At 37.5% G+C, this 23,982-nt stretch overlaps 1 protein-coding gene across 1 annotated transcript in view; it reads left to right on the top strand.

Annotated features, from left to right (window-relative positions):
• The window catches only part of LOC135101858 (dyslexia-associated protein KIAA0319-like protein), a 33,732-nt gene extending 12,856 nt beyond the window's left edge, over positions 1-20,876 (top strand). Inside the window, 10 exon segments of the mRNA XM_064006140.1 lie at positions 1,351-1,415; positions 1,417-1,463; positions 1,783-1,937; positions 5,284-5,474; positions 6,044-6,143; positions 7,773-7,937; positions 9,220-9,381; positions 11,328-11,429; positions 12,249-12,419; positions 16,936-20,876. Of these exon segments, the coding sequence (XP_063862210.1) occupies positions 1,351-1,415; positions 1,417-1,463; positions 1,783-1,937; positions 5,284-5,474; positions 6,044-6,143; positions 7,773-7,937; positions 9,220-9,381; positions 11,328-11,429; positions 12,249-12,419; positions 16,936-17,081 (1,304 nt within the window). The 3' untranslated portion in view covers positions 17,082-20,876.
• The last annotated feature ends 3,106 nt before the right edge of the window (positions 20,877-23,982 follow it).

Consider the following 23,982-nt stretch of genomic DNA (forward strand, 5'->3'; position numbering starts at 1 on the left):
GTTTTCAGGCATTTGACAATACTGTTTCTGCAGCAATATGTGTGTTGTCACCTTTTTGTAGCTTGACTAACCACTTTCCTAATTAACTCTTTATCAAATTTCTTTCATATCTGATGGGTTTCACATCATCCTTGACACCAAACACTATTACACACTTCTTTTCTACCATATCCCTAACTAACTTATCCTTTTCATTAATTATTTTCACCACAAGAGTTTTCCATCTCTTCCTTCAACTGCATTTCCATAATGTCCTTTAAATTAATATTCTCTTCTTCCTGCTTCATTCCATTCATGTTGCCTCATAATAATTTTTTTGACATTTTCTGTATTGACATCCACTAAATCAAGTCTTGATGGTTTATCTCTTCCACTAAATCTGGTATCACAATTAACCCATTGAGTCATCAAGTTTTATACTGCCCAGTTTAATAGTCTATTACTCCATAAGTCTCACTTTCAGTAGTTGTCAATGTCCCCCAATTTATCTCCTTACAATTAAAATCACCAACAATAACTATATCACTACTTTCCATCACTATCTTTTCAAGACTTTTTAACACATCTACCAACATCTCTTCGTGCTCTTCTTTTCGCCAAGCATTGGTCATAGGTGGCATATACACTTCTACATAATTCATTATCCTTCCATTTCCACTTCTAATTATCACTTGTAGAATTTCAGACTTGTCTTCACTTTTTATTACCTTCTCCAATTTTAACACATTTTTTAGTCAGAATGATCACTCCACCTCCTCCCTTGTCACTTCTATTTTTCATCTGTGTGTGTGTGTGTGTGTGTGTGTAAATAGATGTATCTACTTAATGGGAGAGAAGGAGTATATGTTTCCTTATTTTCTGTAGGTTGTAGGCAAAGAAGAGGAGGAGATCACTCTCTCTCTCTCTCTCTCTCTCTCTCTCTCTCTCTCTCTCTCTCTCTCTCTCTCTCTCTCCTCTCTCTCTCTCTCTCTCTCTCTCTCTCTCTCTCTCTCTCTCTCTCTCTCTCACGAACTATTGAATTGGTCGATGAATGTGCATGGGTGTGGTACATGAACACTTGGCCACTGTCAGTTGCACTGTTTTAGTAATTTCACCTGTGAGAGGAAGGGATGGCCAGATTGGAAGAATATTTCCTTCTTGTTCCCTGCACATTGTAAAAGTTGAGTGAAAGGAACAGTAAAATACAAAAGGCTGGAAATCCCCTTCGCTTGTGTTTGTATTCCTACAGTAAGAAAAGGCATGTCATCTTTCCTTGGCCACATGTGTTTGTGGGAGGTACAGTTTGGTATATAGATAGATAAATATTTGATATGTATGATGATAATTATCATCATACATCTGCCACCACAGCTAATGCTGGTCCAGATGTGCAAATAGTATTGCCCAACACCACAGTGCTATTGGATGGGGACAGGCAGCACTGACACATCTCTGAGCACACACTGGCTCTGGATACAAGTCAGGTGAGACATTGCTGGGAGATTGCTTGTAAGGAAAATCTTTTTAAGGGTATCATCCATTTGTTCTTTAGATATTTACTAATTTATTTGATATGTAGGCATGTAGATAGACGAAAACTATTTTATATATTTTTTTACATTTCTGCCCAATTAAATGAGGAAAAATAGAAAATGATTAATTGATTATTATTTTCAACCTAATTATCAGATAGTCTTGAAATAATTACAAATACCTTATGTGTTGCCTCTTCCTTTACCTTTTCCACTCCATTTCTTGTATTCTTGTGTTCATAAATAAGTTATGACTATATTGTCCTTTCAGTGGTCCAAGTGTAGTTCATTTGGCTACTCCAGACCAGCCCCAAACTTATGCTGTAGGACTTACTAAAGGAGAGTACCAGTTCCAGCTAACAGTGTGGACTGGTGATGAACCTGGCAAAAACACCAGTGACCTTGTAGCTGTGACTGTAAGACAGGGTGAGTTGTGGGATAGGAGTAATGAGTCTTGCTCAGAGCAATTGAAGTTGGTAGTTTGGAAAAGACTCTTGGTGCTTTGCATTGCCAGTCATTGTTATCAAATCTGCAGCCATTCAGTTGCGTTGGTGTTTTCTTCCCTATGCTATTTGAATGTAATATTAATTTCTCTTTACATTTTTGCTGTTGTCAAATCGGCAGTCATTTACTTGCTTGGTATGTTCTTCCCTATACTATTTGAATATACAATCTGTGCAGAAAGTTAGTTTGCCTGGCATGCAGCGAACCAACATAAAGTGTTTCATGTCTGAGAGAGGAAGTATTGATTTAGCACAATAAGTTAATTCTCTCTGATGGGTAACTCTGATGTCTTAGCAACACTATCCATGTAGGCAGATGCAGCTTGTTGCCTGCTTTCCTCCATTAGTGCTAGTGTTATTACATCATCCCTTGCTAATCTGGCCATTTTTTTCCTGTGTTTTTGCGACTATTGACCTTTGCTGTATTTTTTTCTGATGACAAGAAAAGTAACAAATAGAGAAGATGAAGTAGCAATGATATCATTGCACAAGCCTGGCCAGTCAGTGAAAAATATTTCTGCCCAGACTGGCATCTGTGTCTGCGTGTGTCAGAAACTCATTATGTGATTCTTGATGAAGGTGGGAAGGACCTGCTGACCCCTTGTTCCAGGTCTGATTGTCCAAGATTAATTTATTCAAGAATCCAGATACTTATTGGAAGGCAAGTATCTGCCAATCCCTGCCTGACAGCATGTGAATTAAAGAAAAAAAAAACAAAAAAAACATGGCTATTGGAAAAGGACTCTGTGAGGAGCATACAATAGTGCCTTCATGATAGGCTGCAGTTTTCCAGTTGTTGTGCCTGCAAGAAATCCCTCCTCACAGCCACCCAGAAAAAAAAAAGAGTGAATTTTGCATTGAATCATCAAGAATGGAATCTGGAGATGTGTAGGAAAGTACTGTGGTCTGACAAGGCAACAATTTCAATCACAGGAAGCAGTTGGGGAAGAGTGTATTGCAAGCCTGACTATGACCCCCATGCAGCACAGTACACAGAGAAGACGGTGAAGCACCCTATATCACTGATGGTATGGGGATGTTTCACCTATTACAGTGTTGGTGAACTTGTTGTTTTACTGGCAAATGAAAAAAATAAACTAAAATAATTATCTGAAAATTTTGTGTGACATCTTGCCAAAATTATTTGAGAATATGCATGCCTGACTTCTGATCTTCCTAAAATTTCTGATTGGAGCAGAGCAAACTTAGTATTGTTCAATGCCTCAAAAACTTAATTTCTCCATCTATCAGCATGACACAACAGACAATTATCCCTCTTCTTCAGTGACTCAACTGTCTCTCTCTTCTACACTGAACATCCTTGATCTGTCCTTTATGTATAATTTAATCTGGAAACTTCGCATCTCATCTCTAGCTAAAATAGTTTCTGCGAAGTTAGGTGTTCTGAGGCGTCTCTGCCAGTTTTTCTCACCAGTCCAGCTGCTAACTCCGTACAGGGGCCTTAGCCATCCATGTATGGAGTGTGCTTCACATGTCTGGAGGGGTTCCACTCAACCACTCTTCTAGACAGGTTGGAATCAAATGCTTTTCGTCTCATTATTTCCTCTCCTCTGACTGTCTTCAGCCTCTTTCTCATTGTCGCAATGTTGCATCTCTTAGTATCTTCTACTGCTGTTTTCATGCTAACTGCTCTTCTGATCTTGCTAACTGCATGCCTCCCCTCCTCCTGCAGCCTTGCCACACAAGACTTTCTTCTCTCTCTCACCCCTCTTCTTTCCACCTCTTTAATGCAAGAGTTAACCAGTATTCTCAATCATTCATCTTTTCTCTGGTAAACTCTGGAACTCCATGCCTGCTTCTTTATTTCCACCTTCCTATGACTTGAACTTCTTTAAGAGGGAGGTTTCAAGTGTCACGATCGCTTACTTACGATCGTACGATCCCGGTTATCTTTCCAAGAAAGTGGACGTTACACTGATCCCGGAAAGTTTTAAAGGTCTGGATTTTTAAAGGCTTCGAGTGCCTACCCGACTTATCCGAAATCGCCAGAATTATCTCTCACTCTACCTTTACCTTGACTCAGCACACCTGGAATCACCTCTAATACCAGATTAATGTTGGGGGAGTAGAAAACACGATTATTCTATGTTACAAGCACATATATTAATACTAATAATAATTCACAAACAACATGAGGTAGTACATGTTACTACATGACGTTCTCGTCACTTCCCACAACACCAGAACCCGTTTACATCTCCACCAGTCACAGAAATATTCCCCTCAACCGCAGGAATTTACTCAGACGCCATTACTGCATCCCCAGACAATAATTCCCATATTTCACCTCCTCAAGCCTCACAGGAGATTACCATCATCACCAAAGATTACCCATAACACCATAAAATCATCCACAAAATCACCAATACACCACAACACCAGCTTCCAAGGTCAACACCACAACCTCCACTCACAAAATGGCTGCCAGTTTGACCTATGACCCCTTCGAACAGCGTCACTGGCACAACTCAACAACCGAATTTCAGCGGACAAGAGCTCTTGGTACCACAAAAGACTCACTAACCTGATCCTGGATATCAAGGTTATAACGCTACACCAGTAATACCTCCACAAACTCACTCCATCACCAATCCACACCAAGATTCTCCCCCTGATAGCCGCCTTCTCTCCGATATATCTCATGACCTAAGGCACTCTACCTTCCCCTCCTTGGAATGCGTTGTTGCCCACTCAAGCTCCCCTCGTTTTCAACGTATTTTCACCTCAATTATACTTCCTTCCTTATACATACAAAGATATAGAGAACTTAAATTATGAAGAGAATAATACTACATGATATAAAATGGGTAAATAAGCCTTACACTACTTATGACAATAATAAGGATAATGCCCGAATGGCAGGTAACCGGAACACGGGGGACACTAAGAAAACGTGATCCCATTCAAGGTAAACTCGGCCAATAACATGACACAAGACACTTGTCCTTCAATTTGTGACTACCGCTGTGGACCCTATTTGGGGACCGGCATCTCAGTGGGCTCTCTCTCTCTCTCTCTCTCTCTCTCTCTCTCTCTCTCTCTCTCTCTCTCTCTCTCTCTCTCTCTCTCTCTCTCTCTCTCTCTCTCTCTCTCTCTCTCTCTCTCTCTCTCTCTCTCTCTCTCTCTCTCTCTCTCTCTCTCTCTCTCTCTCTCTCTCTGGATTTTTGTTGTCCTTGGGTGGTGTCCCTCCTACATAAAAAAAAAAGTTAGAGTGGGAAGTAATTTTAGTGTTTTGCCTTTTTTACCAGATCATAATGTAGCACCTACAGCTAATGCTGGTGGAGACTTCAGTGTGACATTGCCTGTTAGTGCAGTGGTAGTTGATGGATCCAAGTCCACTGATGATGTTGCAGTCACTAAGTGGTTGTGGCAGCGTGATGCCACCTCCTTGGCTGCTGGACAGATCATCAATAGCTCTGATCACTCACCAGTCCTTATGGTGAGTATTGGCATTGATGTGACCTTCAGACATAGTTATCATGATAATGATTACATAATTATCTTTTATTGAAATAGAGCTTCTGTTTTTTGTAAGGATCATCCCTAGTCATCTGATGGCATTGAATGTGAAACATTCTTTATCAAACCTTTTAATTTATTTTTAGATTCTTCTAAGTCATGTCCATTGTATTGGCATTGGCAGTTTACCCTAGAGTGTTGCATGTGAATTTCAACCATTCCATACTTTATTCTTCCACTTCAAAACCAAAACATGCTCCATACAAGCCTTACAGAATAGGTCCTGAACTGCTTTCCTGTCACACTCTCAGAAGAAAGATTACTAAGACCATTATTCCTGCTTGTGATGAAATATTTCATTGTTCACAGAAATTGTGCCTCTTGTGTTTAGACCCAATCTGTTAAAATTTTTTCAACTCTGGTTCTAAGCTTTTATATTTCCTCACTAAACTTACAACACATAAGAATGTCACTTATGGGCACTGCATTCTCCTTTTTGTATACTTATATGTTAATGTTTGTACATGTTCACTGACCATTGGACTACAGTTCACAGGGGTGGTGGCAGGGCGTTATGTGTGGCGCCTCACTGTTTGGGATGATCAGGGAGCCTCATCCTCAGACACTGTCTCCATCATTGTAAATAAAGGCAAGTTGGTGTACCTGGTGTAGTCTTTGTCACCAAATATTTGTCACCAGATATTTTTCATTTCTAGAGTTGTGTGTTTCCCTCATGTGTACAGTCAGATTGCAACTAATGCCAGGTTTTGGTTCTGCAAAGAGTCTGTGTTAGACACGATTCACATTACAGTGATAGCACACTCAATGCTATTACTGTGGGTGGTGGTAGTGGAGAGAGAGAGAGAGAGAGAGAGAGAGAGAGAGAGAGAGAGAGAGAGAGAGAGAGAGAGAGAGAGAGTGAGAAAGAGAGAGAGATTGATTTAATGGGTGTTTGTGTTCTAACTGGACGACTGTGCTTGAATTGGAGGACAAAATTTGTTCGCCAAACCAGTTCTAATTGAATGATGTTCAAATCATGAGGTATGAATGTACTTAACCCTTTCCTTCCGGCGCTTAAATTATTTTCTCGTTTTGTATGACGGCTAAAAATGGTAAACCTAGAAATTGTCAGGAAATTGTTTGAATACTAATAATTATTTTCTCTTTGTTATTCTGAATACAATGATATACTTTGTAGCTCGATGTGACCTCTGAAAGTTGAGTTTATGCCTTATAAAGGATTCCTCCTCCTCCTGCTGTGTGATCCGTCATCCAGAAACAGCCCGGAGAGCGATGACGCCGCGCGCAAACACACACACTCTCTCTCTCTCTCTCTCTCTCTCTCTCTCTCTCTCTCTCTCTCTCTCTCTCTCTCTCTCTCTCTCTCTCTCTCTCTCTCTCTCTCTCTCTCTCTCTCTCTCTCTCTCTCTCTCTCTCTCTCTCTCATCTTGGAGGGGAAATTGTACACTTCCAATGAGAGAGAGAGAGAGAGAGAGAGAGAGAGAGAGAGAGAGAGAGAGATTTCATCCCTTTTCACATCAAGCTTCAGGCAAATAACATTCTCTCTCTTTCTCTCTCCCTCTCTGACAAGTTACCTTCTACCATTTTATTATAAAATCGAAGATAATGAAAAAATTAACATGAAAGAATGATAGGTATCATCTCTGTTCTGATAAAACAGGTGGATCCTGTAAATCATTTTCCGAGTCCTCACCAATGTCTTTGCTTTCTTCAGCTTCTTCTTCTAAATATTCACTGTCACTGTCTTCAAACTCAGAAGCACTGCTAAATACATATGTTGTGTCCTGCTCCATGGTGAGTTATGATCTGAGATCCTTGGCTCTTATCAGGATGTCTCTTCACACTTATCATGGTGCTTTCCACCCGGCGGGTCGCTGGGGTTGCCAAGTGTCGCCCGGAGAAAGGGAAATTAGCTTAGTTACCGCTAAATTTCCATAGCTAGTGACAACATTACATGTGGAAACATGCCAGACACTTCCACTCACACCATATGACTCGAGAAACCGCACTTGGACCTCAAAATTGAGGCGCGAAAATTCTTGATTACTGGTATGATCGCCGTCGCTACGGACGCATTTTTGCAATCGTATATATACGATTGCCGGAAGGAAAGGGTTAATAAAAAACTATAGGATGAAAATTTTCCTTTTCCATTTCTTTCTGTCTACCCATCTAATAATAGTTTTCCTGAGAGGAAAATACCAGATTGATAAAGGTAGACAAAATAAAAGTGGCTCACGAAGTGTTTCATGACCAGGACCCCACCATTTGGATGAAGTGACAGTGGTAGTGGGAGCTGACCTAGGTACTCTCAGCACCCTCCAGCTCTCTACCCTACTTCAGAAGATGGAGTTGTTTTTGCACACTGCTGATAGGGTGGTTACCATTCACCTTATCTCCCTCACTGGACTACCACACTCAGGTGAGTCAGTGTAATCCTTCATAGCACTGGTTTACCTGTACAAGACTTGGTACAAAAGAGCACAAAACTGTGGAAAGCTGAGGAAAGGAAAACATTTTCTCTTCATTGATTCTCTTTGTTTATTTTTTGTTTCACTGTATGCTTTTTTTTTTTTTTTTTTTTTTTTTTTTTTTTCTTTTTTACTGCCATCATAGAGATGTATTATAGGTCTGACCAGCTGTCTGCTGTTACAAGTATCAGAGTAATTAAAATTTTCCGGAAATTATGAATTATATTTTAATTTATCAAATTAGCAGAATTATTTTCTGATTATCTCTATCCAGCTTATTTACCAAATGAGGATTGAGAGATGGCTCTCAGCACATTTTCACAGACTGTAGAACTTGATAAAGATGTTTGGAAATTTTCATCAGCTGATACAAGTCTTACTCAAGCACAAGTGCTGTAGGCAGCATTATGGTGGCAGCAGATGAAGGCTTAGCTGTGCTGTTAGCACTCACAGAATTTTTAAAATGGTTTTTATAGTTCCACCAAACTTTTTTTTTTTTTTTTTTTTTCTCTCTCTCCAAGTAAAGTACAGTAAAATCCCTCTTATCCGGCATCAACGGGACCACCAACTTGCTGGATACTTGAATAGAAGTGAAATTATGTCCCCAATCACCACCCTACACTCATGCATCTTACCATAACAAAGATTAGCTGATCTTAATCAGCAGCTGATCTGATCAGCTGCTTAAGTGTAAGCACAACATGCTTCCTCTTTTCTACAACTTTAGACATGATGAAGGCGTCAGGTGATAAACAGTGCACACGCGGGACTGAGTCACTGAGTAAACACAGTGCAGTGGGCTGCGGGTGGCGCAAAGCAGTGCACTCTGGTGGCGAGGGGACAAAGTATGCCTCGCGCGGGAATTTTAATTGATTTTATGAGTACACATTGATTTTTTATTGATTTTAAGGCTCGGGGAAAAATGTGCCGGATACTTGAAGCTGCTGGATATTCGAATGCCGGATGAGAGGGATTTTACTGTATGTTTTTTTTGTTAAGCATGTTTTTATTTTAACACCGACTATTCATCTAACAGTATTACTATGCTGTATGCAAGGGCACTAGTATTTTTACAAGACTGGAAATGTATCTTTATGATCTTACTCTTTCAGGAGGTTGTTGAATAACAAATAAGATTATTTTATTCAAACCTTATCATCATTATTGTTTGACTAACATGGGAAAGAAATACAGGGACAACAGCTTGTTTGTAATGACTATTGGTGCCCCCAGGTCAGGTGAGTGTGACCTTTGTAGCACAGACTGGCAAGGATGTAGTTCCTGGGGTGGAAGTGGTGGCAACACTACATCATCAAGTGTTATTGGATTCCTCAGAATTGCTGGACCTACCACTTCTTTCTGTAGACACTGTGGTCTGCCAGAACAACTGCTCAGGTACTTGTTAGTGTGTTTGTGACATAAAAAGAATTGAGTAGAAAGAGGAAAAGGGAGAAAAAGCAATTGGCGAAAGGAGTGAATAAAGGAGAGGACAAATAGAGGAGGTAGCATTAATGAAAGGGAATAGGAAAGACAGTGATAGAGAAAGTGTTAAAGAAAGTTAGAGAAGATAGATTGAGTAAGGACATGGAGATATGAGGAGTGAAGTAGTGTGACCAGTGGTGGCTTGTGTATAAATACTGTGGAACTGCAGCATGCCCCGTTTTCACTTGATAACATAATACAATGTAATAATTCTTTTTGCCTTTAATTTTCTCTTTAAATCTTTATACTTATATATTATATTTGATACTATTCAATAATCCTAATGCTTAATATCAGCAGCCATCCTCATATTCATGAAAAATACAAAAATCCTTATATGGAACTGTGTACTCCACAGTCTTTGGCTGCTGCAGGCAGGAACACATGTCTGAGGGCAGGAGCTGGGCAGAGGGGAAAGAGAGCACTGTTGCTCATGTGATTCTAATCTTGTTGTCTGTGTTGGGGGGTAGTGTTTATGCATGATTGAGGTAGAAAGGTTGGCCGGATCATTTTATATATATATATATATATATATATATATATATATATATATATATATATATATATATATATATATATATATATATATATATATATATATATATATATATATATATATATATATATATATATATATATATATATATATATATATATATATATATATATATATATATATATATATATATATATATATATATATATATATATATATATACACTGCCTAGTCAGCAGCAGTCACCTTGTGGCCCAGCCGGCCAGCTACTTCTGCAGGTAACCCAGCCATATGCTGATTGGCTCTGTTCCTGTGATGCTCTCCCATACTGTACTTGAGTGTGTTCACGCATCAGTTTTTCTACATTTCTCCTGAAGATGGTCTTACTTGGACTGAAAAATGTCTTGAGAAAATTGACTTTGGTTCATGCCTCCACCAACTAAAACCTGACAAGCATACCCTTGTGCGAAAAATACAAACTATGCTTTATATATATACAGTGGAACCTCAGTTCTTAAACTTAATTAATTCCTGAATGCCATTCAAAATCCAAAATGTTTGGAAACCAAAACTATTTTCCCCATAGGGATCAATATAAAATGGATTAATCTGTTCTCACTGCTAAGATTGCTGCTGCACAACATCAGCTCAGAAATTATTATACAGAAAGGGTGTATTGAATTAACTTAGTGACACAGAACTCATCGGAAGATATTGTTAAGACAGTGGAAGTATTCTTTGTCATTGATCTAGTGAGAGAAGCCTTACAGAATGACAGAGAGGAGCAACCCACTCACTGTCAAAATTAAGATGATCATAACTGGGAAAAATGCAGTTGAGCAGTAGTGATGAAATCAAGAGAGCCACAGGAGGTTCAGGATTACTCCTGAGTGCCAAATCCTGTTTCTTTATATCAAGGCTTTTCAACAGGATCACATTTAACTTAATTCAAAGATTAAATTACCCACTGTCTCTCCTCCAAATATTTAAAAATGAAAGAAATATTTATAGAAAGTATAAATTAATAATAAGTGGCAGCTTTTGCTATGTCTCTTAGTATTTGAAATCAAGTAACTTTGTTTGAAAACCAAATTATGGTATGGCAACCAAAGCAGTTATGAGTTAAAAATTTTTTTCGAAAATTGAATTGTTCAGAAAGGGAGGCAATTGGTAACTGTGTGTGTGTGTGTGTGTGTGTGTGTGTGTGTGTGTGTGTGTGTGTGTGTGTGTCTGTGTTTCATTTTACACAATAGTAAAACAGTGCCTCATCTCCATATCTCACTCAGCTTGGGCCTGCAACAGCTGAAGCTGAAATTATATGCTCACTTCATTAATATCTCATCCATTGTTTTCCATCCCACAGGCCATGGAGAATGTGTGGAGGCAAGCCGGGAGTGCCACTGCCACACCTGGTGGATGGAGTCCTTTTTCCGGCGCCACTTAGGGGATGGCATGCAGAATTGTGGTGTGTTGAGCTGGGAGTTGGTGGGCTAGTATTGGTTAGGACATTGCCAGGGAAGACAGTGGTGAGCTACTGTGTGTCATTTAGTACAGTGCTAAGATAGCTATATAAAGTTAAGTTTTGAGTAGTAGGACAATGTCTGGTAAGACATTCTCTGTGTAGGCTGATCAGTTATATGCTAGTAATATGTGGTTTTTCAGTTTCTTGGTCAAGTAAATATGCTGTGCTTCTTTCTATAACTCATGATGTTTTAATATCATGAGCCAGTCTTTATATTTGCATTCTTGATGGAATAAATGTCAACATTATAAAATATCTGTGACATTAGACATTGTTCATGTTATTTGATTATAATTATACTGCCTTTCAAGTATCTATTGACCTATATTCCAATAAGACTTATCAGATCATATATCCTTGTGTGCCTCTTATTGCTTTATTATTCCATTGTTCAGAAATACTATTTTTATGTGTGCAAATATGCTCCTACAAAAATAGAAGATCAGCAGTTCAGTCCTTCCTAAGTATGTGTATTTACTTTGTTACATATACAGAGCTTATTTACTTTTCACTCTGGCATGTAAGAAGTAACATAATCTTGTATTGTTTGTATGGGTATGTATGTATGCCTAAAATTGTTTTTGTGTGTACATATTATGTGTGCCTAAAAATGTTTAGATAGTATTTGGATTTGTATCAGTATTTCTTTTCTGTCGATTTTAATGCAGGCACAAGGCACTTTGAAATTTGAAGGCAGCAAGTGCTCTGGATAGGAAGATGTGTTTTTCTTGTAAAGACAAAGTCCAACATTTCCTTCCTCAGATTGGAGTGTGATATATGTGTTTGTGATCATCTGTATGGTGGTGTTGGTGTTGGGACTGGTAGTATGGGGAATGGCAGTGTTGGTTGGCCGCAGGCTGGTAGGCAACAGTCGGACACGACGTAAACCTCTCCGCTACTCTCTGCTCAGTGCTCATGATGAGAGTATGAAGTGTAAGTACAACTTTGTTTTTCTTTCATATGTGCTCACTTGTCATGGAATCAGCTTGTCTGTAAGGATGTGTAGTTGTAGAAAACCTATTCTAACTTTACTAATTAAACTGGACAAGTATGGGAGAATTTAAAGGTTTGTCTAAGACTTTAAAATGTTTCAAGGGATATACCAGTATTGTTAAGAAAACACTTGTTTCATAACCTGAGTCTTCTGAGACTTGGAAACTGAAACAAAGAGAAATTTTCAGGAAAGAGATGAATGCACGTTTTTGCACAATCCACACTATGAATGAGATAGATGATTGAGTTCAAATAATGTCAACCCTTTCACTGCAGTATGCAATAATTCACAACACTAAGAGCAATGTATGGAATCTTTAAAACTATGTACAAGAAAGGAGATAAAAACTTAGATTTTGCCATTTCTAGGCAGTACAATGTTCAGAGATGCATATAGAACAAGAAGTATGTCACAGAGTGGTTAGTGATTAAGGAAAGATATACCAAATAGCAGTGAAAGGGTTGGTGATGAGAACAACGACCATTCTTTTGAACAAGCTAAATGTCAGTAATCTTGTAACAAGAGGAAAGAGTGGGGAATCCTAGAGAGGTGGGTGAGTTCAATGAGGCAAGATGTGATTACAGCAGCATACTTCTAAAAGACTATAGGATGGTTTGTATCAGAACCATAAACACTGAATATAAATAGAAAGCATGAGTAAAAATTTTTAATAGGTAGGTTAGGTATGTATGACACTAGATTCTCTCTCTCTCTCTCTCTCTCTCTCTCTCTCTCTCTCTCTCTCTCTCTCTCTCTCTCTCTCTCTCTCTCTCTCTCTCTCTCTCTCTCTCTCTCTCTCTCTCTCTCTCTCCAGGCAAGATATAATCATGTTTACATCACTAGACGTATGTATTGTGTGTGTGTGTCATTCACCTATGGTTGTCTGCTGGTCACCCAGCCAGCCATTACCTTACAAAAAGAGCTCAGATCTCATAGTGACCGATCTTTGGGTAGGACTGACACCACTCACACATTGGGACAGTGAGGCCACAACCCCTTGGGTTACATCTCATACCTATTTACTACTAGGTGAACAGGAGCTACACATTAAGAGGCTTGCCCATTTGCCTCACTGCATCTGGGATTCAAACCTGGGCCTTCTCATTTGTGAGCTGTGTGTGTGTGTGTGTGTGTGTGTGTGTGTGTGTGTGTGTGTGTGTGTGTGTGTGTGTGTGGTGTGTGTGTGTCTAAGGAAATGCATACCATTCTCTCTGGCAACTCATACTAGGCCCAGCAGTGGGAGGCCACACCACGGTAGGGTATGTTTGCAATCACATGGGAACACCAACATCTTCAGAAACTTTACAAACATATCTATTTAAGCAAAGTCTGAAATGTTTTCACTATTTTTCACTATTTTCTCTATTAAAATGTATTTCCATCTATAAAAACAGATAAATGATTGCATTGTTTCCCCTCAAAAAATATGAAGGGAAGGTGAAGGTGTCCTGTCTCTCACCCCATCGAGTCATCACTTTTCCTATCCCTTCCCGCTCCCTTTGCAGTTTTAACACACCCACAGGGATGGGGGAAATTAATACTATCACAAATAACCAAGGGAAGGGATTGGGAAGGGGAAGGGGGACATAAGTATTATGACCATGTCTCTCTCCCCTTGGGGGGTATGATGGAGCTAAGAGTGTGAATGATGTGTGTATGAGTGTGTATTGCTTTGTCTAGGCCACCCAGGACAAGATTGCCAGCCTGATACATATATAAATAGGACATTAAAACAACAAAAAAATTACTATACAGTTTTTGAAAGAAAAGAGAGAAAATACAAGAAAAACCAAGTGATATTTGAAATAAAATACCATATCAGACTGCAAAAAAAAAAAAAAAAAAAAAAAAAAAAAGACCTTTACAAAGGCTAACTCTCCCAACCTTCAACCAGACCCAATGGCCTTTCTTAGGGTTATGTCATAAACTACAGACTAGTTATTACTGTGTAAATTATACTGAGTTTGGTCTGGTTCAACTCAGTTTAATCAGCATGCTACAGATGAAAAAAAAAACTTTTTTGACTTTGGGTGTGTCTATATATATATATATATATATATATATATATATATATATATATATATATATATATATATATATATATATATATATATATATAAAATAAATGTCTGTGTGTGTGTGTGTGTGTGTGTGTGTGTGTGTGTGTGTGTGATAGTTGGTATTTTACTATTAGGCTATATAATTTCACATGTTCTAATATTTAAAAATTGAATTCTGGCATAGAACATCAGTAGTTTACTTATATTTTGACATTTATGTAAGGTTTGAGTAACTTAAAGTCATTATTCCACGGACAGAAGTTAAATTACTCTACATATCCAGTTATTGATTGCTAAAAGAGTGAGGATGTACTGTCATTAAACTGTTCATCAAATTCTGTTACTTAGTGTTTCAGGGGCATCATTTTTCTCAAATATCTTCCAAACAAACAGATCAGTATGGTATTTTGGCACAGCTTGTTTCACACCCTGCCATAATTGTTGGCACTATATATATTGCTAATTGTGTTTACTTCAGGCTTTTATTCTTGACTCTGACAGTGAAGACTGGTTAAGGCACATACAGATTCAAACAGATGAAGAATGACATAGCTGTGACATCACTATCCACTGTCCCCAGTATCCTCAGTCCTTCCTTCCCTTTCCTCCTCTCTTCACCCCCTCCTCAGCTCTCTCTCTCTCTCTCTCTCTCTCTCTCTCTCTCTCTCTCTCTCTCTCTCTCTCTCTCTCTCTCTCTCTCTCTCTCTCTCTCTCTCTCTCTCTCTCTCTCTCTCTCTCTCTCTCTCTCTCTCTCTCTTTTATGCCTTAGACTTTTGAAATGCATCCATGCTTATGTCACTTGTTTGTAGTGCAAGATAACTCATACATGCTAAGTGTGATCGATTGGTTTATACTAATGGCCCTGATCACTGTTCTTGAGTGTTGGCTGTTTCATTGTATCCGGTTTTTTTTTTGAGGCAGTCAGTAGCAACAGTTGTATACCCACGCTCATTGAGGAAAATTAAATCATTGCTGCTCTGAAAAGAGAACCAGCCAGAACCACAGTACAGGGTTGATAACAGCATCCACGCATGGGGTCATGAGGTTGTCCACCTGCCACCTGCTCATCCTGAGCTCAACATCATTAAGCAGGTGTAGTGCTGGATGAAGCGATAAGTGTGCTTTATGGTGGTTCACCTGGGTAGGTCTGCAGGCCAGGCTAGAAGAAGTCAAGCTTAGTGTAACAAAGGAGGTGTGGGTAGGTGCACTGTATTATGATCCAGAGCCTTTGAGGATGAGTACTGGTCTTTGGATAACTTACAAGAAAGTGTGGATCCCATGATCATCACCATTGACAGTGGAGACAAGGACAATTTGTTCCTCAACAGTAATGAAGATTAAAATATAACATGCTCAGTTATTTGCATCTTTTACTCACTCATTATATCTTCATTTGCTATTGCTGTTTACATCAACCTTTTCTCACTTGCTGGCAGTTATTCTCTCCCTATTCCTATTGATCTTCTCCTTCTGACCTTTATATTAATCTATTTATATATATGTCACTTGCATTTCCTTTTATGCACTTAACATATATTGTTCTTGAACATCTGTCTTAATTTCTTCCTTACCCCTTTCTGATCCCTATCCACTCTTCTGTACATGATCAAGCCTCAGCTACCCAATCTTACCTAAAGTCCAACATAACCTATGGAAAAGTCACATAGAATTTTCAGTTGATTTATAATTCCACCATGATTTCAGCTCATACAGCACTAATGCAAAGGCCAGACACACCAGCATAAGTCATGGTCATCAACATAATCCAATCTGCCATACTCAGCATATACTTTCAAGCTATCTGCTACTATAAACAGGTAATATGTGTATAGCTACATTTCCATTGTAGTTATACATAGAGAGAGAGAGAGAGAGAGAGAGAGAGAGAGAGAGAGAGAGAGAGAGAGAGAGAGAGAGAGAGAGAGAGAGAAAAGGATGAGGAGGGGGTGAAGAGGGGAGGAAAAGGAAGGACTGGGGACACTGGGGGCAGTAGATAGTGATGTCACAGCTATGCCACTCTTCATCTGCTTGAATCTGTACATGCTTTATGCAGACTTCATTGTCAGAATCAAGAATAAAAGCCTTAAGTAAACACAATTATCAATACAATATAGCTACCTATAATTAAGGCAGTGTGTGAAACAAGCTGTGCCAAAATACTGTACTGATGTAACTGTTTGTTTGGAAGATATTTGAGAAAAAGCAATGCCTGCTTAGTAATTTATGAGACCTTATCTTGGTATAGATAGCATATCAATGTGGGTTCTCCTGTAAATATTAATATTATATTAAGATTTTATATTTGCATTCCTTTCCTGCCCACTCCTAATGCCCTCCTAACCCTTGTGGTTATGTGAGCATCCAACATGTTTCTTTTGGCTTGTCCCCCCACTAGTGCAGCCTCGCCCCTCAGGCAACCTCCTGGACTCAGCCTCTGAAAGCAACAGTGACGTGGAGATTCACTTTGATTCGCGGATGATGAAGCATAAAGCAGAAAAGTCCAGGAATGGATACCACAAGCTTCCTAGAATCCGCACCTAGCTACTGTGATGTTCCAGCAGTATAATGTAATGATGGTGATGAGTGGCCTATCCAAAAGTATGTATTTTGTTTTTTGTTGTTATAGGAAGGAGTTACTTTGCATAGGTATCGTTCATTATGCTTTTAATCACTAGTGCATTGAAATCTTTAAAAGTGTGAGCAACTACAGTTAGCGACATTCGCAATTAGAACTCCCAGTGACATGAGTGTCACATTGCATAAACTGGCATCTTGTTCCTTCTTGGTCTGAAAAAATTCTGCAGGGAGAAACCATAGAATAAAAGATGCAGTGTTTGACATATTGACATAAGGGAAAGTTATCTTTTGTGACCACATCCTTGCTTCAGTGAACAAAATGGTTGTGTTTACTTTAAGCAAAGTATTCTGCTGAGTTGATGTGTGATGCCTAGAAAATATACATGCCATGATTACATAATATGAGCGTTAAAGTGTTCATAGAATGGTGAAACAAATAGAAAAAAAAAAATAAGCCATCTGACTATTACAGTGAAAAGTCTGTTGAGTGTTTTGGTGAAGAAATGGACTGATGAGGGACGTGAGGATGTGCCTCACCACAAACATGGTGGTGGAGCACCCCAAAATGTTTGACAACACCTTACATGGTATCAAAAGACCGTTAAAGGTATATCCTCAGCTTACAGCACAACATCTAAAAAAAAAACAAATATTATTGGGCAGCCCACCACCATGTTTGTGATGAGGCACATCCTCATGTCTCTCATCGCTCCATTTCTTCACCAATGTATTCAATCTTTTCACTGCAATAATTATGCAGCTTACATTTTCTGTTTGTTTCACCATTCTAATGACACTCTAACACTAGTACTATGTAATCATGGCCTGTATATTTTCTAGGTATCGCACATCACTTCAATAGAGAACTTTGTTTGAAGCAAACACAGCCATTTTGTTAGCCGAAGCAAGGATGTGGTCACTTGCCTTCAACAATATTAATTACATTAATATTATATTTTGTTGTAAGTCTTTTTTATCCAAAGTTTTGTAAAATTTATTGAACATTCATTTTTATTGCATCAAGATTATATTAGGATAGGTTATTCTTGCCTGTTTGGCTGTTATTTGTAATGATTTGAAGCACTGCACCCAGAACCAGAGTTTGAGATTATGCATTCATATATTCTAATATATCTAGATATCTCTAGAGGGAATATATATATATATATATATATATATATATATATATATATATATATATATATATATATATATATATATATATATATATATATATATATATATATATATATATATATATATAGTATATTTGTAACATCAAGATTATGCAATATTTAGAAACAGTGTTTGGGCAAGTCTCAGGTTGTTATTGACATGCACTAGTAGGTTATGTCAGAATAGGTTAGGATGTGTTTGTTGTGAGGTAAGCTAAGAGTGGTTTATTTCATTCCTTTGGTCTCGGGAAGTGTGTGTGTGTGTGTGTGTGTGTGTGTGTGTGTGTGTGTGTGTGTGTGTGTGTGTGTGTGTGTGTGTGTGTTCATCTTGTCTTGGACATCTCCTTCATAGGGATGTTGACATAGTATATTGATGGATATCTGCATCAACATCATCATCATTATTTAATTTCTGTTTTTGTATTTGATTGTGTCTATTTTCACTAACAGCTCCAAAGTGAACTATGGACCAACTAATTTTGGAGCTGTACAGATTAGTTTTTTGTTAGAGTAGTGGGTTCACCAGAAAAGGCAGGCACAACCTGGGGATTGAACTTGAGACCTGCTTGCCAAGAGGATACGCCAACCACAGTCGGTTCTCAGTGGTAACCCTCACTATTATCCTTGTTCTCTGTTATTTATTAAGCACTATTATAGGCACATATTATATTACATGGGTAGGAAAGGAAAAACCTAATTGGCCTTTTTAACATTGGTACTCAACAAGGTTCTCTTGTACCACCTATTTACTTTACATTATTCATCAATCATCTTCTTAATCAAACTCTTTGTCTCATGCTCTTATGCTTATGACTAACTTGCCTGTACATTGAATATTCACATCAAAAATCTTTGCTTTCACATCTCATCTCAATAAAGCTGTTTTCATGAAATTTGGTTTCCTGTTACTTACTGATACAGTAGTCACCCTTCATCCTCATTCCTTTATCCTTTCACTGGTGAACCCTGGAATCTTCTAACCTGATTCTGTTCTTCCACATTATGACTAGAACCTTTTGAGAGAAAAGTAACAAGATATCTCCTAAATCAAACTGGCTAACCTGATCAGTACCCTTTCCATAACCTTGTGGTTAGCCTCCTTTGCACTTTACATGCAATATATATATATATATATATATATATATATATATATATATATATATATATATATATATATATATATATATATATATATATATATATATATATATGAATTCTAGTCTGTTTTATGCACATGTGATTTTTCTTCTCTTGAGTTGGTATGAAATATTGATATCATCTTGTACATGTTAATTAAAAGTAGTGAAGGAAATAACTACTGTAACATATTATCTGAACTACTGAGAAATTATTAGATATAGAAATGCACTAGACAAAGTTTTATTTTGCAAATTCAGTTATTCTGAGAGTTAAGTCAGAGTGTTATTTTATTGTAACATATATATAGAAATATTATTACTCACAATATTTCCTGAATAATGTGATGTACTTTGACATAATATTACCAAGACAATTGTAGCTGTCTGAAGTTGAATGATTGAAAGCTTTTGGGAGATTTGTATCAAGGAGGGTAACTTGTGCATCTTGATAATTTTTACCTTCTTTGTGAGTGCTATTGATACTGTAGCTTGCTTAGTCTTACTGCTAGAACTCTCACTGGAACTCATTGGTCTCTTGGAAGGCATACTTAGCACTCGAGAGGCAAAGTAAGGCACAACCTATACACCACGTGGTCAGTCACATACACAACACCACACCAAAGACAGTGAATGAAAAAACACACCAGCAGTAACACTGTAACACATCCAAGCACCAATCAGTCACATAGAGCACTGTACACTGTACTTGTACTGTATTGTAAATATGCCTGCAAGCAAAATGATGATAGAGTACAAGTAAGGCAATAAAGCCATAAGGGTGGGAGTCTGAGAGATACCAAGTTCAGTTTAAGAGTTCAGTTTAAAAGAGGACTGGCAGGGAGAATGGTAGGTAGGGGACAGGAGAGGGATGTGCGGTTCTCTTATAGTGCTCACAAACTTATCTTGGTGCATCTGAATTCTGAATCGGCTGTATGTCACTATACACTCTGGACATATTAATGAGAGAGTGCAGAAAGGCTCACATTTTAAACATTGTAATTTTTCTTGCCTCAGACTGAAGCTCAGATCATTGGATTTTTGTGCTCGTATAAAGAAAATAGTGCCTAATTTACACATCTCTTTTCATTGGATTCTCACATAATGGATGTTCATATAACGGGACTTCCCTGTGCTGTAATCAAAACCCAAAAATGTTTTGTAGTATGATCTTTCGTCAACATAGTAGTTGTTGTGAAACTCCCCCAATTCATCAAAGCTGCAGAAAAAGGATTTCAAATCTGCACCAGTGCCAAATCAGTGCTAAAAATTTTTTTTTGACATCCAAGAGACTGAAGGAATTCCTTCCTTCAAGTCAAACTGTATACAGAAAATTTTAATTTGAAATTTGCAAGTGTCAAATGTAGATAGAGCATCTGCTGCCAATATCCAGAACACTGGTAAAAAATAAGGGTAAGTACCTTGTTGCAAAAAAAAAAAAAAAAGCACAACCACACATCTTTTATTGTCCACCATTTCCTTGCTTCCAAAAATACAGCAGTTATTTCCCATCTTGCCTATTTGCCAAACCCTATCCCCAATGACTTTTTTCCTTTTCCCCTAACAGTAATTCCAGCAGGGATGTCATCTTGATGCAATTCAGGTGATCCATAAAAGAATCACAGGTGCTCAAGACTTGTTAAATGAAAGATTTTAGGGATCCATATAGAATCATAGAAAAAACATTATTGCATACAAGTTCAGGACTTTTCAAAAGGCTAATGTGGAAACTAGGAGCTGGATTAAGTTATTTTCCTGCCATGATCAGATTCCTTGAATTTTTAAGGCAGCATTTTGTATTGTTGATATTAAGAATATTTAGTTAATTTATTAAAGAAAAGTGATCCATACACTCTCTTTGGCAGTTGTTGTAATGCTGGAGATTTAAGACATAAGGTTGCCATTGATATATTGTTTTAATGTTAACATAGATGAAAATAATGCCAATGCCTTGCTGATATTTTGTAAATTTCCTCTTATGTATAATGATGTACATATGAAGAGGTTAGTGAGCAGATTAAAATTTGGTTGTGGTCATTAGCAGTAATATTCATTAATTTCAATGTGAGAATGCCAGTAACTTACAGTCTGAACTAATTCCTGGTGGGAGTAGTTCTTACATGGTCAGTAGTATATGTACATGGCAGCCAGTTTTCCTTTCACTCAAAACAACAACTATTTAAGGAAATTAAAAGTGGAAAGTAGTGTAATTAGTTTGGCTTATTCATTTATTTATTATTTGTTTTATTCTATTTATTTATTTATTTATTTATTTATTTATTTATTTTTCTTCTCAATTTACCAGGGCTTGGGTGTTCTGGTTTGTTCATAGTGACTAAAGAAAGGTAATCAGGAAATGTAATTCAATACATAGTGGCAATCTAGCACTTTGGTATACTGAAATGCTGAAAAAAAAGTTATGTAATCATTTCATATTCTGATTTTTTTTCCATATGATTAGTAATATGGTATTCTATGCATTAATGCTGTAATAATTTTGTATTTTATGTTTATTAACTCGACACAACTTTCCAGACAACTATCCCCTCTTCTTCAATCTCACTCAACTGTCCCCCCTCTTCTACACTGAACATCCTTTACATATAATCTGAACTGGAAACTTCACATCTTATCTCTAGCTAAAGCAGCTTCTATGAGGTTAGGCATTCCAAGATGTCTCTGCCAGTTTTTCTCACCCCCACAACTGCTAACTCTGTACAAGGGCCTTATCCGTCCATGTATGGAGTATGCTTCACATGTGTAGGAGGGTTCCACTCATACCGCTCTTCTAGACAGGGTGGAATCAAAAGCTTTTCATCTCATCAACTCCTCTCCTCTAACTGACTGTCTTCAGCCTCTCTCTCATCGCTGCAATGTTGCATCTCTAGCTATCTTCTACTGCTATTTTCATGCTAACTGCTCTTCTCATCTTGCTAACTGCATGCCTCCCCTCTTCCCACGGTCTTGTTGCACAAGACTTTCTTCAGTCTCTCACCCCTATTCTGTTCACCTCTCTAATGCAAAAGTTAATCAGTATTCTCAATCATTCATCCCTTTCTCAGGTAAACTCTGAAACTCCCTGCCTGCTTCAGTATTTTCACCTTTCTATAAATTGAATTCTTTCAAGAGGGAGGTTTCAAGACACTTATCCTTCAATTTTTGACTACTGCTTTGGACCCTTTTCTGGGATTGGCATCTCAGTGGGTCTCTTTTTTTTAATTGGATTTTTGTTGCCCTTGGCCAGTGTCCCTCCTACATAAAAAAAAATAAATAAATAAATAGATAAATAAATAAATAGAATTATACACAACCATCTTGCATAAAATACCTGACCATTTTCATGAAAGTTTCATGCAAAAAAATCAGTGTCTGCATTTGATAATCCAGACCACTTCCTAGAATATCTTTGTTATTGGCTTGAATGATTCCCACACACAACACTAATTGGTTCTCTCTACCACTCTTGAGTAAAATGAGCCCCATACACAGCATTGATTGGTTGCCTTTGCCACCTGCCATCCACTGCCTCATGAATTAGATTTCATTTCAAATGTATCACATTTGGGGACAGACATTGGTGTCTTGTCTTGTGGTGCTGCTCACATTGATGCTATGTGTATATTGACCATGCACCAGCTGACCAAATATTTTTGCTTATATATATATATATATATATATATATATATATATATATATATATATATATATATATATATATATATATATATATATATTTTTTTTTTTTTTTTTTTTTTTTTTTTTTTGTACACTGGATTCACAAGTGAATTAAAATGACAGCAATAGCTTTATATATATATATATATATATATATATATATATATATATATATATATATATATATATATATATATATATATATATAAAGCTATTGCTGTCATTTTAATTCACTTGTGAATCCAGTGTACAAAAATATTCTGAGATTTCCCACTCAGTAAGATGTGTAGTAGTATTATGGCTACTCCCGGAGAAAACCTTGGTACTAGAAGCTTGTGTTAAGTTTTTCCTTGCTTGTTTTAAAATATGTGTGATCTTAGGATCAATCAACATTCCATTTAATATTCCATGACTAGCCTTAACTTCATGCTTCCACTATTGCCCTTGTGTTTCTTGGTAATATATCTTTCAAGTATTCTAAGAAACTATTCTAAATTAGTATATTTATATATTTATTTTATTTATTTGTTTACTTATTATTAAGTTAATTATTTTATATATTTGTGTGTGTGTCTGTGTGTGTGATTTTTACATCTGGGTTCCAATGATGAATTAGGGCTTGCACAGTGCCTCTTTAGGGAAGGCTTTGGTTTTTTTGCACTTGGAAACTATTACCCTGAGTAGATGCTCTTCCTAACCTCAGACCATAGCTAAGATTTGAACCACTGCGCCTTAGAACCTATTGGCCCATCTGTGTGTGTGTGTGGGGGGGGGGAGGCCATGGAAGTTCCCTTAAATGATTAGAAAGATAATAATGTAAAACCTCAAAGAGAGCTTTATGCAGTAGACCTTAGATTTCTAAATATGTTGCTGATTTAC

This window comes from Scylla paramamosain, chromosome 7, assembly GCF_035594125.1.
Source record: "Scylla paramamosain isolate STU-SP2022 chromosome 7, ASM3559412v1, whole genome shotgun sequence".
Lineage (NCBI taxonomy): Eukaryota > Metazoa > Arthropoda > Malacostraca > Decapoda > Portunidae > Scylla > Scylla paramamosain.